Source organism: Polyodon spathula, chromosome 53 (genome assembly GCF_017654505.1).
Source record: "Polyodon spathula isolate WHYD16114869_AA chromosome 53, ASM1765450v1, whole genome shotgun sequence".
Lineage (NCBI taxonomy): Eukaryota > Metazoa > Chordata > Actinopteri > Acipenseriformes > Polyodontidae > Polyodon > Polyodon spathula.
The window spans coordinates 1466768-1491763 of record NC_054586.1 but is presented as its reverse complement, the minus strand read 5'-3'; the positions used below and the strand labels follow the sequence as shown (position 1 = coordinate 1491763).

The 24996-nt window shown below is 43.2% G+C and overlaps 1 protein-coding gene across 1 annotated transcript; it reads left to right on the top strand.

Annotated features, from left to right (window-relative positions):
- Positions 1-271: 271 nt before the first annotated feature.
- Positions 272-24996, top strand: LOC121307124 (PAN2-PAN3 deadenylation complex catalytic subunit PAN2-like; the record flags this gene model as incomplete). The annotated part of the gene is made up of 14 exons (XM_041239253.1): positions 272-280; positions 793-969; positions 2730-2929; positions 5492-5640; positions 8101-8207; positions 15422-15520; positions 15881-15954; positions 16512-16653; positions 17310-17447; positions 17942-18001; positions 22957-23047; positions 23940-24097; positions 24437-24580; positions 24964-24996. Coding segments are annotated over exons 1-14 (1581 nt in total), but the record flags the coding sequence as incomplete, so codon positions are not given.

The window sequence follows — 24996 nt, the reverse complement described above, 5'->3', positions numbered from 1 at the left end:
TATCAGGTTGTTCATTATAATAGGGTTTGACAGTTTGCTGAATCAGAATAATGAAGAAACACCCACATTGAATATCTGTATACAGTATACAGTAGCTTTTTCAAGACAACTTCACATTGACCAACATTTAAACAGTGTATTTAAAAGAAAACAGTAAAGAAATGAAAATAATAAAAAGTACACTTGCATGCTGAATACAGTGATTACATACCCAGCATGCTTTTCTCAGTGCACGCGGTTTCAATCTCGTTACCTCCTCACGCCTGTTGCCATGGTTGCGGTTTGTGTGACGATGGCACCGGGTGCACACGTCACTCGTGATTCTATCTGTGAATCAGCCGTGGCTTCGAATTAGCCTAGCAAGGTCTTTGTTTTCACGGAGAGAATCGCACATTCACACTGGAGAGAGGGCAGTGTCAGTCACTGCTGAGATCGTTTTATCTGGGTTCATTTTGTAAAAGTGATTGTTCTAATAGGGCTGAATTCCTTTGAAAAAAACACTTCTTGCTGCTGGGTCATTAAAGGGGGTTCGTTATCGTGAAATTAGACTCTGTGTGTCTCTCTCTCTCTCTCTCTCTCTCTCTCTCTCTCTCTCTCTCTCTCTCTCTCTCTCTCTCTCTCTCTCTCTCTCTATATATATATATATATATATATATATATATATATATATATATATATATATATATTAAAAAAAAAAAAAAAAAATGTATACACACATTATTTTGTTAAAACGTCTAGTCTGCAATTCTCTTTATTTGTACCCAGTCCACCATTGCAGTATGACAGAGTTAGCTCACTGTTCAGCGTCAGATACATGGAGTGAACTTCCCTTGTGTGCAGGTGCTGTATTTCCTGGAGCCAATCCGATGCCTGGTGCAGAATCACCTGTGTCAGAAGGAGTTCTGTCTGGCCTGTGAGCTGGGATTCCTGTTTCATATGCTAGACCTGTCAAGAGGTGACCCCTGCCAGGTACCTGTGTGTCTGTCAATGATAACACTGTTATAATAATAATGTTATAATGACCTGCTGCAGTGTGGAATCGTTTATAACACGGTAAGGTTGTGGCTCCCATTTCCCCCAGAGTGCAGTCTGACTCGCAAACGCTGGGTGAACGTTCCAGACACTGGTGATCCTGGTGATGTCATCAGGAATTTTGCTGGGATAAATTGTAATAGAAACTCCAAGTAAAGAAAAGAAAACCTACAGCACTGTGACTTTGTTTTGTGGTTGTTTTTCCATACTTAAACGCATTTAAGTTGAAACTGGGACATGTAGTACTTATAAAGCGCCTGTGCTTGCACTGTATTTATTTATTTATTTATTTCAACAAAAAACAAAGTGTCTGTTAATGTTACAAAACAAGTATGAATCAATACAAGTGTATAGAAACACCCTTGGATTCTGTGTTACTTATTTACAGTTTACAACATTTATTATAAAAATATAGACTTTCAATAAGAGTGGTGTAAACTGGTGGAATAGCAGTTTCTATTAAACTGTATTATATTGTAACGACCCGGTCTAGGGACTGGTCTAGGGACCCTGCTGTCTGTGTGTGTGTGTGAGCAGGGAAGTGGTTAGCTTGCCTCGGCCAGGATTGGTGGGTGACGTTCGGGGAGGCGGGGACGTGAGAGCATGCATTGGGGTGCCCACCTCAACGCGGGCAGAGCAGAGTGAGAGTGCAAGACTGTTTGCTGTTTTTGGTGTGGCCCAGGCTATCAGGGGCTGGGAATAATCGTCCCAATAAACCATGGATTTGAGTATGTGCACGTTTTGTGTGTCTCCTTCCTTCATTTTCTACCGTATGCTACAATACTAATTTGGCTTGTGGGCATTGTAAATCATTTCAGGAACAAAAATACCAATATTCGTAATAAGGTGAAACACCAACAGCGTGGTCTCCTAATTGTGACCCCCGACAGCCGCATTGTAGCAGGCAGCACTGTGCTTGTTTTGATTCATAAAAGCCTGTTCAGTTTGGCCCGTCATTGCTCGTCCGGTTCCTCGTAGTTGATTGACCCCAATGAGCCCATTCCATGCCCTCACTGCTCTGTCTGCTAACATTTCTCCTGAGTCTGTCTCCACTTCCAGCTGGTCCTAATGTCTGTGTTGGCTTTACTTTGTCAGCTTCTTTTAAGGTTAAGACTTCGGTTCCGTCCCCCCTTTGTTCTGTATCGATTCCCTCGGTCTTCAGAGCTCATTAAGAGCTGGGATTAGTGTGGCTGCTCTCCGGGGTCACAGTGTCAGTTTTGTAATGTAGGGAACACAATTGAGCACGTTATTCAAAGTACAGCCTCACCAGTGTTTTAAACAACCTCGTGCATAACTATTAAACACTCACTACTGCTGAGTTTAGAGATGCTGAAAGAAGCTTCAATTCAAATGTTTTGATAGAAGTTTTTCCCAATGTCTTCTCATGGATTCAGTGATAAATATTTGGTCTGTGATTCTTTCTCAGTGTCGGCTTTGTTTGAGAGTCACTCTATATTGGCATGAGTTGTCTCAGCGGTCACATTAGGAGGAGTGGGTGTGTGCTGAATATCCACCAATGGGACATTTAGCTTGCAGAGGTGGGAGTGGCTAGTTTGTCAAATAGGCAATCCTGTTCAGTTTTATTAACAACCAATGCTGAAAAAGAACGTCATTTAAATGTATGTTTGTTTTCGTAGTTCTGATAAATGAGGACCATGGAAAGGGATTCAAATCCTAACTTATCCTTGTCGTTTTAGGCCAGCAACTTCCTGCGTGCGTTCCGCACAATCCCAGAAGCCTCTGCGCTAGGGCTGATCCTGGCCGACTCGGACGAGCAGACCGGCAAGGTAAACCTGGGCCGCCTGATCCAGAGCTGGAACCGATTCATCCTGACCCACCTGCACCAGGAGACGCAGGAGCAAGAGGGGCCGCAGGCCTACCGCGGAGTCAGCAACAGGTACAGCGGGAGGGAGGGAAGGAGGTTAGGGATTTACAAGGTGTGGCAACACACTGCTCCTAGTGAAAGGGCAGGGAATAGCACAACCCCTGGTGGAGGGGGGATAGGGATTACTGGGTGTGACACAACACTGCCCCTAGTGGTGGGGCCTGGATAGATTGCTGGGTGTGACACAACACTGCCCCTAGTGGAGGAGCCTGGATAGATTACTGGGTGTGACACAACACTGCCCCTAGTGGTGGGACCTGGATAGATTGCTGGGTGTGACACAACACTGCCCCTAGTGGAGGAGCCTGGATAGATTACTGGGTGTGACACAACACTGCCCCTAGTGGTGGGGCCTGGATAGATTACTGGGTGTGACACAACACTGCCCCTAGTGGAGGAGCCTGGATAGATTGCTGGGTGTGACACAACACTGCCCCTAGTGGTGGGACCTGGATAGATTGCTGGGTGTGACACAACACTGCCCCTAGTGGAGGAGCCTGGATAGATTGCTGGGTGTGACACAACACTGCCCCTAGTGGAGGGGCCTGGATAGATTACTGGGTGTGACCTAACACTGCCCCTAGTGGAGGAGCCTGGATAGTGATTACAGGGTGTTTGGCACAACACTGCCCCTAGTGGAGGGGCCTGGATAGTGATTACAGGGTGTTTGGCACAACACTGCCCCTAGTGGAGGGGCCTGGATAGTGATTACAGGGTGTTTGGCATAGGGATGTTAACAGTTTGCGTTTAAACGCGTAAATGTTAGCTGTGTTAAATGTTTCAAATTTAACTGTTAAAATATAGCAGTTTGTCTTAGTGTTTACATAATACTAAGTGTACAGTGTAGGCCAATTTTATTCTTAATATTTCTTCACTTCTTTATATATGCAAATGAATGCTGTTCACATGTGTTCTACACGCATAGTTTTTGGTGTAATTTGTTAAATAGTGCTGGATGGTCCCGTATGATGGCAAAGGTAGCAGTCAAAGACCTGGTCAGTTCTAGAAGCTAGTAGGGGTGTAGGGAGGTGCTGATGCCCCAGTGTTAGGCATCATGCGATGCAGCCTGCGGTACGATATGCATTGTGCATGATACACGCGCTGGTCCTGATGACATACTTTTGTGATGCATAATAAGATAGAATGATCATTTATTGAAGGACTGTTTTGTTAAGACAAAAATAAAGTACAAATTAGAGAGTTTGTGTTCGTACCAGATCTAAAACACACTCATCCATTGAAGAGCCACTTGGTGAACTCCTGTGAGCTGTGTTGTGCTTTTGGTCTCTAAGGAAAACATCCCGGATATACAGTGAATCTTTACACCCCTAGAAGCTATAATCATGTCTGTGTTTCTGTCAAAAGCTGCACATTTGAGCTGCCAGTAGTACCCCTTTAGTTTGGCCACAAACTGAACCTGCTTTGAACAAAATGTAACTAATTGCAGCTTGTTACAAACCAGTGCTTTTCAGCACACTTTACATTTTAGAGATGTATTTTTTTGGTTTTAGTCAGACTGCAGCTCGAAATATTCTGTTAAGATCCAGCGTTTGAACCCTCTTGTTTTGTCCTCTGATGCCATTTTGTGGCAGGGTTATATGAAAAGGGCGTTCATGTGACAGGTTTGACTGGCTCTGGCGAAATGCTTTCTGGTTTTATGCATTCACTGTAGCCCTTTCTTATTGTTTAAATGTGACTAAAAGTAACTACTTTCTATTTTCACCTAAAATGGAATCTGTCATCAAATTGCGTTACTTGTCTGAAAAAATATACCATTACCATTGAAAAATGTAATGCAATTACTTAGAGTTGCATGATATGAGATTACTCCCCAACACTGTAGATAAATGAAGAAGTGCAAGAAACATGTATACATTACAATTTGATAAGTTGGTGTGCTTTTCAAAATAGTTAAAGGACTTTCCCTTTTTAAAAAACAAACAACAGCACTCAAGAATTGATAATTTAATTAATCCAGTATGTCATTCTTGTGACATTTTATGGCTCCAAAAACATTTTCTTTAAATGTTGTGAGACTGTGCTTTAGAATGTGTGTGCAGGGCTCATGTCTGTGTTTGATTGAGTTGCTCTGTGTTTGGAATATGTGTGCAGGGCTCATGTCTGTGTTTGATTGAGTTGCTCTGTGTTTGGAATATGTGTGCAGGGCTCATGTCTGTGTTTGATTGAGTTGCTCTGTGTTTGGAATATGTGTGCAGGGCTCATGTCTGTGTTTGATTGAGTTGCTCTGTGTTTGGAATATGTGTGCAGGGTTCATGTCTGTGTTTGATTGAGTTGCTCTGTGTTTGGAATATGTGTGCAGGGCTCATGTCTGTGTTTGATTGAGTTGCTCTGTGTTTGGAATATGTGTGCAGGGTTCATGTCTGTGTTTGATTGAGTTGCTCTGTGTTTGGAATATGTGTGCAGGGTTCATGTCTGTGTTTGATTGAGTTGCTCTGTGTTTGGAATATGTGTGCAGGGCTCATGTCTGTGTTTGATTGAGTTGCTCTGTGTTTGGAATATGTGTGCAGGGCTCATGTCTGTGTTTTAATCAAGTTGTTCTCTGTTTGGTTACAGTGCTTTTGGCTCTTCTGGGGAGTCTGTGATTGGTCGTCTGTTTGGCTGTGAGGTTGAGAACAGCAGCACCTGTCGCTGTGGGAAGGAGACGGTGCGCTCCTCCTTGACTCTGCTCTTCACAATGCACTACCCGGACCTCAACACTGCTGGTAATCATCACTCTTTTATTACACGCCAGACAACTTTGATCCAATTTAATCAAAGCAACAGACAATGAAAACAGACCATGTGGTTTCTCTGAAGAACTGTGAACGTGCTCACACTCCTCAGGTTTCTCAAAAGAAATCGGAAATGTGCAGCTTTGCTTTAATTAGCTTGCAGTGGCACGTTTAGTTTGTTGATGTCATAGCTGGTGACATTGCTCATCAGATACATTGGATCCAACTTTGATTGGTTTTATTTCGAAATGGTGCTTCTAGTGAATTGGATGAGCTTGAATCCAACTTTGATCTTTAGACAGGGAATACGGTGTAGAAATACTGCATATATGCTTTCCATATCACTGCAGAATCGGTTTGACTTTAAACTTCATATTAACATTTATATATCTTAACTTATTGAGAGTATAGGTGTGTCTGTCTGATCATTCAGATAATAAACTTGGGTCCAATTTCTTTGCCTCTGAAAACACACAAACGTGACAAAGTGCTTCTGTAACCCTTGGAACTGCGCCATTGTTTTTGTAGCAGGATTTGTCAATAGTTTTCGAAGGTAAGATTTCCATTGCATTTCACAGTTAGGAATGCTTGTTTATTTGGTTATTAAAATGAACAGCTTTGACATTGAATAGGCAGGCTTGGTGCCTGGGTGTATAGTCAAGTGTACAAATAAAAGGAGGCTGTGATTGTATAATGCACTGGCGAGACCACACTGAGAATACTGAGTTCAATTCTGGACCCCGCAATACAAGCACATTGTGACCTTAGCAGCGAAGAGCAAACTAATTCTAGGGCTTATGAAAATTTGAGAGAACTGAATCTGTTCAGCCTAGAACAAAGCAGGATTAGGGGGGACTTGATCTTAAGTTAACACTGGTCAGTACTTTAAGCATAGCGCAGAAACCAGGACTAGCGGACACAGCTGGCAATTGAGTGGAGGGTTAGGACAGCGCGTAGGAGACACAGAGAATGGTGAGGGGGTGGAAGGGGCTACCTGGTCAAGCTGATGGTGGATCACTGGGATCCTGGAAGACCTGGTTTGACAAAGTTTTGAAATCAACCAGCTACTAGGAACCAGACGAGCACTAATGGGCAGAATGGCCTCGTCTCGTTCGGAAATGCTGTTTAAGAATATGTTCTATGCAGATACATCTTGGATATGTGCACTATTGGAAGCATTGTGAATATCAGAATGATATATTTGTATTATTTCAGTCTGCCTGTCCTGTATTTTTGTATTAGAATATGATAACCCCAACTCTCTGCAGTAGAAACCTCAGATCAGCCTGCACCTGAAATCTCAATGCATTGCACTGCAGGGAACTCATCTTTTAAGGTGTAATGTTGTCTGAAAGTATCAGAAGGCCACAGTAAATTTGCACAGTGGTTTTGCAGTTTTCCCATAGTTTTAATGTTTCACTTGCCACAGATTGCCGTGGGTTTCCACATTTTATAATAGGCTCTACCATGCCTGTTCCAGGTGTGATGATTCGGTGCGATACTTTCTTTACATGATATATATAAGTTATTGAGAGTATAGGAGTGTCTGTCTGATATATATATATATATATATATATTATTGTAATAGAGCTGTGCATCATTTCTATTGTGATACAGGGTTGTAGTGGTGAGCTGAGCCTAAAAATTGGGCTATTCCAAATTGGGAGAAAAAGTGATTTAAAAAAAAAAAAAAAAAAAAAATCAAGAATCAATTGCCAAATAGAATATGCTATTGCTTGGATGAACACAGGATTTTCCTGTTCGGATATTCGCTTGTAATTTAAACATTTGTTTGTTTTTCCAAAAGTAATAAGCCGTTGTATTGCTCTGAGCGCAGGCAGAGACAGCATAGCGGCAGGGGGCGTGTCCGCGGCCCCTGTGTTTGCGCCTTTTATTTTCCAGCAAGACCTTGCAGTATGTAACATGTTAAAATAGAAAAATATCCCAGGGGTAAAGAACACGTTGTGCAGGGCTTACTTTACCCCAGTGAACTAACTACAAAACGAAGGATGCGAAATAGCGGATCAAGTGAAACGTTGTTTTGTTTATTCTTGAAGTAATAAATAGTACAGAACGTTGACAGCGGGGTTTTTTTTTCATTCTTTGCCATTGCCGTTTCTTCACAGTAAACAGCGGCCAACCACACGTCTGCATAAAGTAATAACAAGAGGTTTACTTGTGCCTTTTGCAGCTGAACAAGCAAAGGAAAACTGAAATTGAATCTTTAAACACTTCAAATAAAACAAACTTGGAAATGTGTTGTGTATATGTGTGTGTGTGTGTGTGTGTGTATAATATGCAATCTATATAAAAATCAGTACACATCATACGCAGTTCAAACATGCACAATATACACACATTACACACACAGTTCACAAGGGTGCCGTGCTGCTGGGATTTGCGACCTGACTTTTTATTTATTTATTTATTTATTTTATTTTTTTTTTTTAGACAAAATTATAAAGGAGTACGATTTTTCTGAAATCCTAAAGAGAAGTATTTGCCTGGAGCAGAACACACAGGCGTGGTGTGAAAACTGTGAAAAATACCAGCCCACGGTGAGTACAGCCACACCGCTCACACTGCAATACAGCAGATCAAATGAACCGAACATACCAGCCCACGGTGAGTACAGCCAACTGTGAATCACATTTAAAATCAATCCGTGTGTACACCGACCTTTTTTAAAATGACATTCCCACATAAACTGACAACTTTCTATGTGACGCTGGTCTGGAGGCAAGAGAAATCATGTCTGTAACAGGACACCGTAATGAAAGCTCAATTCACAGCTATTGGGCAGCAAACGCTCAGCAAAAACACAATTGGTCTATGATACAATACTCAGCTGGATCATCCAAACAAGACTCAAAACCAACCAATCAAGCAGTGAATCCTGTTCCTGTCACTTCTGCACCAGCCAATCAACTCCCTGTCAGCTCACAAGTACGCTCCAACTTTTGATTTTCAAATAGCCATCGGCTCGGGAAGCATAACTCCCATCGCGGTCAACTATCACACAGTAGAGCAATCATCGACGGGAACTATCGCTTAAATGTACACAAATACACTAACGTGCATTCAACTCCTAATTAAACATTACAGGTACTTTTGTTCTTTAACATGCTCTACATTTGTTTAAGAGGTAGATAAAAGCAAACCATGTTCGCTTTTTTATGTAGGAATAAATGGACTGCAAAGGGTTAAGTGCACCAAAATACTGACTGTGCCTGTCATTAACTGAAATAAACTCAATATTACACAAATAGAATGAGGGGCACAGACAGCATTCAGGGGCAACATATGGAGTTGTTTTTATTCACGTCTGCCTGTAAAACAAGAAGAACACAATACAGCAGCCTGGTATACCCTTTCTCCCATACCATCCTTCCCAGATATCATCTCACCTTCCTTTTAAACAGCTCTCGCTTCCTGGCTGTCGGCTTGATGCCATGTTGTTGTTGGTACTGCCAAAGAACCGTCAGGATGCGTCTCGCATGATCTGCAAAGGCGTGGCTGTGTGCCAGGCTGGGACACTAAAGAAAGCACTTTGCCATTCCAGTCATAAAAAGCTAATGCTGCTGAAGCAAGGTGAAACAACTTCCATAGAAAATACTACACCTTTAGATACTAAAGTATCGCTCTGCGTTAAACACGACTTTATAAATAACAAGGCTAAGAAAGTAACATAAGAAAATGAACAAACAAGAGGAGACGAGTCGGTCCGTCTGCTCGTCCGGTTCCTAAAGGCTGATTCATCTCAAAACACTGTCAAGCCTTGAATGATCCCAGTGATTCAGCTTCAGCAACATGACTAGGTAACCCATTCCATTCCCTCACCACTCTCTGTGTGAAGAAGAGTCTCCTTCAACAACATGGCTAGGTAACCCATTCCATCCCCTCACCACTCTCTGTGTGAAGAAGAGTCTCCTTCAACAACATGACTAGGTAACCCATTCCATCCCCTCACCACTCTCTGTGTGAAGAAGAGTCTCCTTCAGCAACATGACTAGGTAACCCATTCCATCCCCTCACCAAAGAAGAGTCTCCTTCAGCAACATGACTAGGTAACCCATTCCATCCCCTCACCACTCTCTGTGTGAAGAAGAGTCTCCTTCAGCAACATGACTAGGTAACCCATTCCATCCCCTCACCACTCTCTGTGTGAAGAAGAGTCTCCTTCAGCAACATGACTAGGTAACCCATTCCATCCCCTCACCAGCTCTCTGTGAAGAAGAGTCTCCTTCAGCAACATGACTAGGTAACCCATTCCATCCCCTCACCACTCTCTGTGTGAAGAAGAGTCTCCTTCAACAACATGACTAGGTAACCCATTCCATCCCCTCACCACTCTCTGTGTGAAGAAGAGTCTCCTTCAACAACATGACTAGGTAACCCATTCCATCCCCTCACCACTCTCTGTGTGAAGAAGAGTCTCCTTCAACAACATGACTAGGTAACCCATTCCATCCCCTCACCACTCTCTGTGTGAAGAAGAGTCTCCTTCAACAACATGACTAGGTAACCCATTCCATCCCCTCACCACTCTCTGTGTGAAGAAGAGTCTCCTTCAACAACATGACTAGGTAACCCATTCCATCCCCTCACCACTCTCTGTGTGAAGAAGTGTCTCCTTCAGCAACATGACTAGGTAACCCATTCCATCCCCTCACCACTCTCTGTGTGAAGAAGAGTCTCCTTCAGCAACATGACTAGGTAACCCATTCCATCCCCTCACCACTCTCTGTGTGAAGAAGAGTCTCCTTCAGCAACATGACTAGGTAACCCATTCCATCCCCTCACCACTCTCTGTGTGAAGAAGAGTCTCCTTCAGCAACATGACTAGGTAACCCATTCCATCCCCTCACCACTCTCTGTGTGAAGAAGAGTCTCCTTCAGCAACATGACTAGGTAACCCATTCCATCCCCTCACCACTCTCTGTGTGAAGAAGAGTCTCCTTCAGCAACATGACTAGGTAACCCATTCCATCCCCTCACCACTCTCTGTGTGAAGAAGAGTCTCCTTCAGCAACATGACTAGGTAACCCATTCCATCCCCTCACCACTCTCTGTGTGAAGAAGAGTCTCCTTCAACAACATGACTAGGTAACCCATTCCATCCCCTCACCACTCTCTGTGTGAAGAAGAGTCTCCTTCAGCAACATGACTAGGTAACCCATTCCATCCCCTCACCACTCTCTGTGTGAAGAAGAGTCTCCTTCAACAACATGACTAGGTAACCCATTCCATCCCCTCACCACTCTCTGTGTGAAGAAGAGTCTCCTTCAACAACATGACTAGGTAACCCATTCCATCCCCTCACCACTCTCTGTGTGAAGAAGAGTCTCCTTCAACAACATGACTAGGTAACCCATTCCATCCCCTCACCACTCTCTGTGTGAAGAAGAGTCTCCTTCAACAACATGACTAGGTAACCCATTCCATCCCCTCACCACTCTCTGTGTGAAGAAGAGTCTCCTTCAACAACATGACTAGGTAACCCATTCCATCCCCTCACCACTCTCTGTGTGAAGAAGAGTCTCCTTCAACAACATGACTAGGTAACCCATTCCATCCCCTCACCACTCTCTGTGTGAAGAAGAGTCTCCTTCAACAACATGACTAGGTAACCCATTCCATCCCCTCACCACTCTCTGTGTGAAGAAGAGTCTCCTTCAGCAACATGACTAGGTAACCCATTCCATCCCCTCACCACTCTCTGTGTGAAGAAGAGTCTCCTTCAGCAACATGACTAGGTAACCCATTCCATCCCCTCACCACTCTCTGTGTGAAGAAGAGTCTCCTTCAGCAACATGACTAGGTAACCCATTCCATCCCCTCACCACTCTCTGTGTGAAGAAGAGTCTCCTTCAGCAACATGACTAGGTAACCCATTCCATCCCCTCACCACTCTCTGTGTGAAGAAGAGTCTCCTTCAGCAACATGACTAGGTAACCCATTCCATCCCCTCACCACTCTCTGTGTGAAGAAGAGTCTCCTTCAGCAACATGACTAGGTAACCCATTCCATCCCCTCACCACTCTCTGTGTGAAGAAGAGTCTCCTTCAGCAACATGACTAGGTAACCCATTCCATCCCCTCACCACTCTCTGTGTGAAGAAGAGTCTCCTTCAACAACATGACTAGGTAACCCATTCCATCCCCTCACCACTCTCTGTGTGAAGAAGAGTCTCCTTCAACAACATGACTAGGTAACCCATTCCATCCCCTCACCACTCTCTGTGTGAAGAAGAGTCTCCTTCAACAACATGACTAGGTAACCCATTCCATCCCCTCACCACTCTCTGTGTGAAGAAGAGTCTCCTTCAACAACATGACTAGGTAACCCATTCCATCCCCTCACCACTCTCTGTGTGAAGAAGAGTCTCCTTCAACAACATGACTAGGTAACCCATTCCATCCCCTCACCACTCTCTGTGTGAAGAAGAGTCTCCTTCAACAACATGACTAGGTAACCCATTCCATCCCCTCACCACTCTCTGTGTGAAGAAGAGTCTCCTTCAACAACATGACTAGGTAACCCATTCCATCCCCTCACCACTCTCTGTGTGAAGAAGAGTCTCCTTCAACAACATGACTAGGTAACCCATTCCATCCCCTCACCACTCTCTGTGTGAAGAAGAGTCTCCTTCAACAACATGACTAGGTAACCCATTCCATCCCCTCACCACTCTCTGTGTGAAGAAGAGTCTCCTTCAACAACATGACTAGGTAACCCATTCCATCCCCTCACCACTCTCTGTGTGAAGAAGAGTCTCCTTCAACAACATGACTAGGTAACCCATTCCATCCCCTCACCACTCTCTGTGTGAAGAAGAGTCTCCTTCAACAACATGACTAGGTAACCCATTCCATCCCCTCACCACTCTCTGTGTGAAGAAGAGTCTCCTTCAACAACATGACTAGGTAACCCATTCCATCCCCTCACCACTCTCTGTGTGAAGAAGAGTCTCCTTCAACAACATGACTAGGTAACCCATTCCATCCCCTCACCACTCTCTGTGTGAAGAAGAGTCTCCTTCAACAACATGACTAGGTAACCCATTCCATCCCCTCACCACTCTCTGTGTGAAGAAGAGTCTCCTTCAACAACATGACTAGGTAACCCATTCCATCCCCTCACCACTCTCTGTGTGAAGAAGAGTCTCCTTCAGCAACATGACTAGGTAACCCATTCCATCCCCTCACCACTCTCTGTGTGAAGACGAGTCTCCTTCAGACATGACTAGGTCTCCCACTCTCTGTGTGAAGACGAGTCTCCTACCCTCTGTCCTAACTTCATTTCCCAGTCCCCTGGTCCTGGTTTCTGTGCTGTGTTGGTCAAGGTTATCCTTGCCAACACATTCTTTTAAAGACTTCAGGCAAGTCCCCCTGAGTTCTTCTTTGTTGTAGGAAATAGATTAGTTCCTGTCTTCAGAGCTCATTCCTTTAGCCTGGACTCTCTCCAGGGCCACTTCTTGGAATTATTGTTTAAGAGTGAAACTATTTTTTACTGTAAACACGTACAGTTCGTAATGATGAAACTTGCTGTGAAAATCCCTGAGCACATATCTTTGATGGAGTCACCATATACTGTAGGTTGTGAATTCATTGTTTCCACCCAATAGCATGATGCAATCAAAGCCTTGTAAATTTAAATTAGACTTAATTTCTGTACAACAAAATAGTACCTTACCAATTATAGTGTTCTTCAGCAAAACTGCTGGCATATAAAAAGCCAAGTAAAAAAAAAAAAACTTTTAAACATAGATTTCAAGTAACTATAGCTAACAAAATAGTTCCATATTTGTGCTGAACCGTGAACATGCGTTCATTCAATCACAATTCTTTAAACTGGAAGTCTTTCTCTGTGACCCTGCTGAGGTGAAATGACCTAGGAAGTGCAGCAGATTTCCTGACAGCAAGACATGGAAACTGAGCACTTTCTTTACAAGATATCTTGTTTTAAAATGTAAACCCATGCGTGCTACAACATGGTTTTCTTTCGAAATTACTCATTTGAGACCGGATAGCTAGGGTTCCTGATAATCCACTGCATATTTGGCTTATTTACACATCATTTTATTTTTTTGTTTATTTATTTTTAAAAAAGCTATTTTCAGGATTTATCACAAAATTGCTGTTTATTCAGTTCCAGTGTATCCACATTAAACAGAGAATATGCTACCAGGTAAAACTTGCTGTAAATGAATCACTTTGTGAAGTTTAAAATGCACACTGTAAACTTAACAGGAAGTGAATCACATGGAGCTTGCCTCAGATTACACACACGTGCTGTATACAAAACCTGGAACTGGAATACAGTAGAGAAATATACATAGAAAACCTGGAACTGGATGTAGTTCGCTCTAGCAGTATAGGAAAGAGAACTCCACTCTCCACACTGCAGAGCGCTCTAGCAGTATAGGAAAGAGAACTCCACTCAACACTGCAGAGCGCTCTAGCAGTATAGGAAAGAGAACTCCACTCTCCACACTGCAGAGCGCTCTAGCAGTATAGGAAAGAGAACTCCACTCTCAACACTGCAGAGCGCTCTAGCAGTATAGGAAAGAGAACTCCACTCTCCACACTGCAGAGCGCTCTAGCAGTATAGGAAAGAGAACTCCACTCTCCACACTGCAGAGCGCTCTAGCAGTATAGGAAAGAGAACTCCACTCTCCACACTGCAGAGCGCTCTAGCAGTATAGGAAAGAGAACTCCACTCTCCACACTGCAGAGCGCTCTAGCAGTATAGGAAAGAGAACTCCACTCTCCACACTGCAGAGCGCTCTAGCAGTATAGGAAAGAGAACTCCACTCTCCACACTGCAGAGCACTCTAGCAGTATAGGAAAGAGAACTCCACTTTCAACACTAGTATAGTCTAACCCGCTTCAAAGTATAACCTATTTTTCATGAAAATGTATTCATGTAAAAGGAGTATACTCTTAAACGGGTTGGTGATCTGTACTGGTAACAAAATGCATGACGTTACAGCCTACGTATTTACCATTTCTTGAGGCTTCACATATTTCAGGCCAGCATTTCTTTTACTTGAATAAGAAAACACAGAACCATCAGTTTGTAATGCATTTTATTTAAATGTACAGGGAGGCACATTCACAAAAAAAAAAAAAAAAAACATTTCCTTTGAAGAATGAAATAGGAATCATTGTTACTTAAATGCTGTGTCTACATCGCAGACAATTTGCCATATTCATGAAGAATATGTTCTTTCATAATCTCTTCACACATGGCATTTTATGAACATACCTTTAACAAATCGCCTTACTTTTTTGCACTTCTTATTACATTCATAATGCATCTTTTTTTTATGAGAGCATGAAGTGCATTAATAAAGATTTAACCGCACCCACACTTGTTAGTATTGATTACTGGTGATTGGGGGACATTTTGAATGTCAGGTTACTGTGTGAGAGTTTATACCGTCCATCGCTTACTGTGTGGGAGTCATGTTAACACAGACACGCCCGTTCTAAGCACTGGTGACTGTATCGCGTACGTCCCCAAATAAACATTTCTAGACCAAAGCAGCCAGAACGGTTGAACTCAGTGGTACTAAATGATGGTTCTCAGGCCTACCCCTCAAAGTGTTTAGTTTTGTTACCAGATTTAATTATAACCCTGCCAGTCCTGGGCCTGTTATTCAGGACAGGTTTGAGAAACTAAGTGTTGTAATCATGAATCTCTAGTTTTCTGTTTGAGTGTGTGTGTGTGTGTGTGTGTGTGTAATCATTGTGCTGTCTGTGCTCAGGTCCAAACCCGCAACATCCGTTGCCTGCCTGACGTTCTGGTCATTAACTGTGAGGTGAACAGCACCAAGGAGGCGGAGTTCTGGGAGGCCCAGGCCGAGGTAAACCCCGACTGCTTTAAAATTCATTTTAATGAAGCATCCCTTTGGAGGGAGCTTATAGGAGCTGGCAACCATATCAGTGATACAAACCACACTCTTTATAGTTGATACACCAATGTATTTATAGTTGATGCTCACTGTATTTATAGTTGATGCTCACTTTTCTTTCACAGGATTCGCTTTACTTTCATTCTACAATGAAATCCATGTTTTAGTCCTCAGTAGATAATAATGCACGATCATATTACCTTTTAATATTTAACCACATGAAAAAGTTGTATAGGGAACAGCTGAAGATTCTGCTGATATGCTTAGTAAACGGAATTGCACTGAACAAGCTCATATATTCCTTTTTTTCAGTATGCCTTCAAAAAGGCCATGAAGAAGGAAGAGATGGAACCGCCAAAACCGAGAGAACCCAACCCCCCTGAGTGGTACGTACTGTTACAGTACAGCTGAGGGGTGTGTGCTGTGCACCCCCGTGTGGAGCAGGTGTTACAGTACAGCTGAGGGGTGTGTGCTGTGCACCCCCGTGTGGAGCAGGTGTTACAGTACAGCTGAGGGGTGTGTGCTGTGCACCCCTGTGTGGAGCAGGTGTTACAGTACAGCTGAGGGGTGTGTACTGTGCACCCCAGTGTAGAACTGTGCGCTCCTGTGATTTTTTGATCACGTCCAGATCAATCATGAATACATTTCTTACTTGCAAAAGAATAACAAAGGAAGAAAGCACAAGAGTCTACGGAAAGTTACAGCGTGTCTGTTTGGATCAGTTTCATGTTGGCTTTATTAAAAAGTGTATCATTGTTAGTTATTATAGTTTTGTCTTGGAGTAAGTCCCACGTTTCTCTATTCAGTGCCAGAATTATTTGACGCCCCCTAAAATATTTTTTCTGACATAGTTTATCTTCTAAAATCTCACACAAAACTGTATAAGCTTACACTGATGTTGCTGAGGCTGCTGTTGTGTGTGTGTGTGTGCTGCCCCCTGCAGGGAGGAGCTGTGCACTGTGGAGGGGCTGAGCCTCTACACTTCTGTAGAAGAGCTGAGGCATGTTTGGATCCCACTGTCGCTGAAAATGACCATGAACAAGAATAAAGAGCTGGAGGTGATGAGCTGGAGCGAAGGGGAGGAGGTGAGAGAGCTGGGCGGGTCACTCTTGAGTTTGAAAGATTAGAGTACAAATCAAAGGGTGTTCTGATGAGGTTGTGTACTGCGCACAGTTGTGAAAGACATCATAACTTAGGAGAGTTAGGAGCAACTAGGACTAAACGTTTATGAATACAGATATTGAAGGAACTGCTTATTAAAATATTTGAAAAGCTTCTTGAAATGCATTCAGTGGCAAAAATGATCAAGTTTGTATTTGTTGATATTCTAGAATAGTCAGTACGATGTCATGCAAACCAATGCATGCACAGGGTCTGAAATAAATAATGCATTATCTTCTGTACAGAACAGTGTGTCTGCTGTCTTTGATAGGTGATAGCAGGGTACCTTTTTCTTTTTTAAATAACTGTACTAAACCCATTCAGACTAGGTATAAGGTAAGATGAGCTGCTAGATTTGTTTTTTCCTCCCAAACTAACATCTTGATTTACATGCTTTTAAGTAGAACAACATTCAGTATTTTCCATTGATCCTGTTTTTTTTTTAAATATATTCACATTTTTTAAAGTTTTTAAATCAGTGTGAACTCTATGGGGTTCAAGAAGTTGCCCTGCCAAAACGTCCGTGCATTAATACATGGATAGGAAACGTAACGTGTGCGTGTGTGTGTGTGTTCCACAGTTGAGCTCCTCTGAAGAAGCACAGGGTGCTGTGGTGTATGATCTTGTGGTCACGGTGCCTCACGTCCTAGACCCTAGAACTGGTGGAAACCTAGTGGCACACATCAAAGTGGGAGAGACCTACCACCAGAGGAAAGAGGTGAGAAGAGCAGAGAGACCAGTCCCAGGGCTTAAAGCAGTGGTCTGTGAAGAGCGGGACTCAACCTGTTTACAGCAGTCAAGAATTAGAGATTTAACTCTTTAAAATCTTAAAAGGAGTTGACAGAGTTAGCCAGTACTTTGTGCAGCACAGAAACCACGACACAGTTAGAAATGACATGAGATAAAGTAGAAAGGAGGCACATCTTCATGGTGAGAATATGGAATGGGTTACCTAGCCATGTTGTTGAGGCAGAATCACAGGGGTCCTTTTAAGACCCGAATTGACAAACTTCTGAGGTCAGTCAGCGACAGGAACTGGGTGAGCTCTGATGTGTCTAATGACCTTCTCTTGTAAAGTTTCTTATGTTGATGGCTGACTTGAAAACAAGCGATCAGGAAAAACGAACGTACTTTGTAGGACCCCAACATCCCCAAACAAGCTGAATATATTTGTGTACAGCAGCTTCTAACCTGGAAGCGTCTCTGTTTCAGGGAGTGACTCACCAGCAGTGGTATCTATTCAACGACTTTCTCATCGAGCCCATCGACAAGGTAGGACAATATTTCAAGTGTCATGAAGCTCAGAAACACTAAACCTTGGAGGAATTACAGGCCTGGACTAAGTGTTATGTTAGCCCTTCATGATATTCTAACTGTGCTTCAGGTTGCATGCATGATATACCTGGAAATAACAATGTGATTTTGAGCAGCAGGTAACAGTAAATATTCTACACATATTCTTAGCTGCAGCGGATTCTTAGCACCTCTTCTCCTGATGAGAGATGTAGTCATTCTTGAGTTCAAAAAGCCATCAAAAGCCCTACTAGAAATATTCTGAAATGCAAAAAATGTCCCATCTACTGCAGAAGTACAGCTGTTAAGTTTAAGGACATCCAGAAGTTTGCTATAGATGCTGCATCTCTATTATGATATTAGCGTTCCAGAACGCCCTGCAGTGTTTACAGAACTCATTCGATAGATTAGATGCAGACACACAGCTGTATTTATCTCTGAAACAGGGCGACGCCTCAGCTATTTTAGGAATTTGTTTAGGGGAATTTGAGCACCCTGTTGAAAAAATGCATGCTTGAAAACTTTTTAATGCTAAACTCAGATAAAACAGAAGTGATGATTCTGGGATCTCAGAAGCAAGTACAGCACACCCTCACTATAACGAACCTGACAGTCCAGGCCTTTAGTTTGTTATATCGAGGGGTTCGTTATAGCAAAAGCACAATCAGAATGAATGATAAACTGTTGAAGTAAGTTAATGAGATTTGTGAATGGAGGTAGAATTGCATGTATATGTTGTCTCATGTGTGCAGTATTCTGCCTTTGCTTTGTCTTATTCGATACAGAATTAAAACACAGTGCATAAAGCAAAAATCCCAAACTTCTTAAAAATCAATCTGACATGAATCGTTTCAAAGTGCACTAAATCTTAATCCAACATGCAAGAATCACAAACTGAGCTTTTATTCAAAATCAACCCGAAATGAAAGGTTTGTTTTTTCTTAGATCAGTTTTGCTTCGCTGCATGGTTTCTGAACAAGCTGGAGTGCTTTTTGACAGCCTGTATTCATGAGAGAGATCTGCCTGCGTTACTCCTTTTCCAAACAGTTAATATAGTTCCCAGCTTTGTTGCAACGTAAAATTATTTTTGTCTGGGAGGCATTACACAGCGTGCGTTTTTTATTGAGATAAAAAAGAGTTTCCTTCACTGCAAAGACAGCATCCTGTGCGTACAAACCGCGATGTTGACAGTGTGTGTGTGTGTGTGTGTGTGATCCTTTTTTATTTTTTTGTATTAGGGGTCTGTGTGTCAGGTTTGTTATAATGAAGGGTGTTGTAGGGTTTTCATTTGCTTGTTCAGCTGCAAAAGGCACAAGTAAACCTCATGTTATTACTTTGTGTCGATGGCCGCTGTTTACTGTGAAGAAACGGCAATGGCAAGGAATGAAAAAAAAAACCCTGCTATCAATGTTCTGTGCTATTTATTACTTCAAGAATAAACAAAACAACGTTTAACTTGATCCGCTATTTGGCATCCTTTGTTTTGCAGTTAGTTCACTGGGGTAAAGTAAGTCATGCACAATGTGTTCTTTACTCCTGGGATATTTTTTTTACTTTCTCCCACTCTCTCACTATATTACACTAGCAATACTGCTCCCTCTCCCACTCTCTCACTATATTACACTAGCAATACTGCTCCCTCTCCCACTCTCTCACTATATTACACTAGCAATACTGCTCCCTCTCCCACTCTCTCACTATATTACACTAGCAATACTGCTCCCTCTCCCACTCTCTCACTATATTACACTAGCAATACTGCTCCCTCTCCCACTCTCTCACTATATTACACTAGCAATACTTCCCCCTCCCACTCTCTCACTATATTACACTAGCAATACTGCTCCCTCTCCCACTCTCTCACTATATTACACTAGCAATACTGCTCCCTCTCCCACTCTCTCACTATATTACACTAGCAATACTGCTCCCTCTCCCACTCTCTCACTATATTACACTAGCAATACTGCTCCCTCTCCCACTCTCTCACTATATTACACTAGCAATACTGCTCCCTCTCTGACTTTCACTATATTACACTAGCAATACTGCTCCCTCTCCCACTCTCTCACTATATTACACTAGCAATACTGCTCCCTCTCTGACTTTCACTATATTACACTAGCAATACTGCTCCCTCTCCCACTCTCTCACTATATTACACTAGCAATACTGCTCCCTCTCCCACTCTCTCACTATATTACACTAGCAATACTGCTCCCTCTCCCACTCTCTCACTATATTACACTAGCAATACTGCTCCCTCTCCCACTCTCTCACTATATTACACTAGCAATACTGCTCCCTCTCCCACTCTCTCACTATATTACACTAGCAATACTGCTCCCTCTCCCACTCTCTCACTATATTACACTAGCAATACTGCTCCCTCTCCCACTCTCTCACTATATTACACTAGCAATACTGCTCCCTCTCCCACTCTCTCACTATATTACACTAGCAATACTGCTCCCTCTCCCACTCTCTCACTATATTACACTAGCAATACTGCTCCCTCTCCCACTCCTCACTATATTACACTAGCAATACTGCTCCCTCTCACTCACTATATACACTAGCAATACTGCTCCCTCTCCCACTCTCTCACTATATTACACTAGCAATACTGCTCCCTCTCCCACTCTCTCACTATATTACACTAGCAATACTGCTCCCTCTCCCACTCTCTCACTATATTACACTAGCAATACTGCTCCCTCTCCTTTCACTATATTACACTAGCAATACTGCTCCCTCTCCCACTCTCTCACTATATTACACTAGCAATACTGCTCCCTCTCCCACTCTCTCACTATATTACACTAGCAATACTGCTCCCTCTCCCACTCTCTCACTATATTACACTAGCAATACTGCTCCCTCTCCCACTCTCTCACTATATTACACTAGCAATACTGCTCCCTCTCCCACTCTCTCCCTATATTACACTAGCAATACTGCTCCCTCTCCCTCTACACTAGCAATACTACACTCAATACTGCTCCCTCTCCCACTCTCTCTATATTACACTAGCAATACTGCTCCCTCTCTGACTTTCACTATATTCAGCTATACTGCTTACACTAGCAATACTGCTCCCTCTCCCACCTCTCACTTACACTAGCAATACTGCTCCCTCTCCCACTATATTACACTAGCAATACTGCTCCCTCTCCCACTCTCTCACTATATTACACTAGCAATACTGCTCCCTCTCCCACTCTCTCACTATATTACACTAGCAATACTGCTCCCTCTCCCACTCTCTCACTATATTACACTAGCAATACTGCTCCCTCTCCCACTCTCTCACTATATTACACTAGCAATACTGCTCCCTCTCCCACTCTCTCACTATATTACACTAGCAATACTGCTCCCTCTCCCACTCTCTCACTATATTACACTAGCAATACTGCTCCCTCTCCCACTCTCTCACTATATTACACTAGCAATACTGCTCCCTCTCCCACTCTCTCACTATATTACACTAGCAATACTGCTCCCTCTCCCACTCTCTCACTATATTACACTAGCAATACTGCTCCCTCTCCCACTCTCTCACTATATTACACTAGCAATACTGCTCCCTCTCCCACTCTCTCACTATATTACACTAGCAATACTGCTCCCTCTCCCACTCTCTCACTATATTACACTAGCAATACTGCTCCCTCTCCCACTCTCTCACTATATTACACTAGCAATACTGCTCCCTCTCCCACTCTCACTACACTAGCAATACTGCTCCCTCTCCCACTCTCTCACTATATTACACTAGCAATACTGCTCCCTCTCCCACTCTCTCACTATATTACACTAGCAATACTGCTCCCTCTCCCACTCTCTCACTATATTACACTAGCAATACTGCTCCCTCTCCCACTCTCTCTATATTACACTAGCAATACTGCTCCCTCTCCCACTCTCTCACTATATTACACTAGCAATACTGCTCCCTCTCCCACTCTCTCACTATATTACACTAGCAATACTGCTCCCTCTCCCACTCTCTCACTATATTACACTAGCAATACTGCTCCCTCTCCCACTCTCTCACTATATTACACTAGCAATACTGCTCCCTCTCCCACTCTCTCACTATATTACACTAGCAATACTGCTCCCTCTCCCACTCTCTCACTATATTACACTAGCAATACTGCTCCCTCTCCCACTCTCTCACTATATTACACTAGCAATACTGCTCCCTCTCCCACTCTCTCACTATATTACACTAGCAATACTGCTCCCTCTCCCACTCTCTCACTATATTACACTAGCAATACTGCTCCCTCTCCCACTCTCTCACTATATTACACTAGCAATACTGCTCCCTCTCCCACTTTCACTATATTACACTAGCAATACTGCTCCCTCTCCCACTCTCTCACTATATTACACTAGCAATACTGCTCCCTCTCCCACTCTCTCACTATATTACACTAGCAATACTGCTCCCTCTCCCACTCTCTCCCTATATTACACTAGCAATACTGCTCCCTCTCCCACTCTCTCCCTATATTACACTAGCAATACTGCTCCCTCTCCCACTCTCTCACTGTATTACACTAGCAATACTGCTGCCGAGTCCGACCCTCTCCGACTTGCAAGCAAGCGATTTTGCTCACTATATTACACTAGGCAATTCAGAGAGGGTCTGACTCAGGAGCAGTAATGCCTAGTGTAAACCCACCCTTTAGATTCAGAGAGGGTCTGACTCAGGAGCAGTAATGCCTAGTGTAAACCCACCCTTTAGAGTAAATGTTGAGAAACGTACTGCCCAGTTGTTACGAAGTATAATGTGTGCTCTCCCGCTGCGATAGGGGCAGCACGGGACACAGCAAGTGAACACTGCACGGGCTCAGAAACACTAAGACTCTGCTTTCCTTTGGCATGCATTCTGACAGCACTGTCGATTGTTTCTCTTCCAGTGCGAAGCAGCACAGTTTGACCTGAGCTGGAAGGTCCCTGCTATCTTGTACTACACAAAGAGGAACTGCCACTCCAAATATGACCTGCGAAGTGAGAGACCTATGTTTGTATATTGGAAACCATGAGGGAGTTTGTAAGAAAGACAGTGAGACAAATATTGGAAAAGTTACTAACGAGACCAATGAGTGTCTGGTTCCTAGTAGCCAATTTAATCCCAGAACGGTGTCTCCTCTGGTGTCTTCAGCTGTGTGTCCTTGCTTTGCTTGAAGTAGTGACAGGGTTTACTGTGTCAACTCCTTCTGGAGTAGGCTCAATATATTTAGTTCCCTCAATCTCCATCGCCTCCAACGCTGTCTTTTTTGAAGGACAGTCTTATGGTTTATGTTAATCTCTGAGACAACAGGATTGTTACTGCCTGATTATGCATCACAAAATTCAAATCTGCATTAGAAATTCTAGACTTTCATGATTACAAGTATTGTTGATTCAGTTTCCCAGTCACTTGCAATATATATTTAACAAATTGAAAGAGAGCCACATTTTAAGATGTGTTCTTAATTTTATACGGTTGCACTTCCTGTCTTCAGTGTTTCAGCATCACTGAAAAAGGATTCTTAGCTGAAATGTTCTGTTACCAATTATTTTAAACTTGCCAGCAACGTGCTTTGACCCAGCAGATGTGTGCTGGTGTGAAATGAACAAGGAAGTAAAGCAGTAAGAGACTTCCTGAAAGGCAAGGAAAGCAAACTGAGAACTTCATGTAGTACCAGATGTTTGTTATAAATTGAAAATGCATGTTTGTTATAACATCTGAGATCTCTGTACCGAGTAGAAGTAACATCTCTGGAAATATTTTGTCATCTCTAAGCAGTTTGTGTCCTGTCTTGTACATTTCATTTGATAATCTTTTCAGCATAATCACCCTGACTGATTGAAATTCTGCTTGCAGCGTTGATATAACCTTGCTGTTTCCTGTTCCCAGTAAAGAACCCGATCGAAGCCAGTGTGCTTTTAGCTGAAGCCTCTCTAGCCAGGAAGCAGCGCAAGAGCCACGCCACCTTCATCCCTCTGATGCTGAATGAGATGCCTCAGGCTGGGGACCTCGTGGGGCTGGACGCTGAGTTTGTGACACTGAATCAGGTGGGGAGGGGGCAGTGTGTCAATGCTATGGCAGCGTGTGGAGTTTTATAAGAGATATTGTGATTGAGTTAATTGACGTGTGCGGCTTCAGAGGGAGTCGTGTTTCAGTTGCAATTATTAATATATGAATGACAATATAGAGCATTTAATAAACAGTTAAAAAATATCGCTTTTGGTTTATGTGTAGAGGGCAGGGATGCAGGTCTGGTTTATATGTAGAGGGCAGGGCTGCAGGCCTGGTTTATGTATAGATGGCAGTGCTGCTGGTCTCTGCTTTATTTATAGAGGGCAGGGCTGCAGGTCTGGTTTATTTTATGGTTTACTTAATGCTTCCCGCAGGAGGAGGCGGAGCTACGCAGTGACGGCACCAAGTCGACCATCAAGCCAAGCCAGATGTCTGTGGCCAGGATTACCTGTGTACGAGGACAGGGGCCCAACGAGGGGGTTCCCTTCATCGACGACTACATCTCTACACAGGAGCAGGTGTGCGGGCAGGGCTGCAGCAAACAAAATGGGTGCAATACTTATTGTTACCCATGGTCCAAAATTATTTCCCATCAGATTATGCATGAAACATGAAATACAGGTAGAACCTCGTTTAGAGTTCTGTACCAGACAAGCTGATGTCCACTATACAAGGTCAGAACTATCCATCTGACTGGCTGCGCTAACCAGGAGTGCTTGCACATGTAAACAACAACGTTTTGAGATCAGAGTACTTTAGAGGGGGTTACAGAAAGTCAGTGTTGGGGTTGTTCCTGCTCTCATAAGTTCCTCTGCAGATCACCGTGTCACGCTGAATTGGAACACAAAAGGCAGGTGTTGGGTGTGCAGTGGTTTTATCCTGATATATTTCCCCTGGTCAGGTTGTGGATTACCTAACTCAGTACTCCGGGATC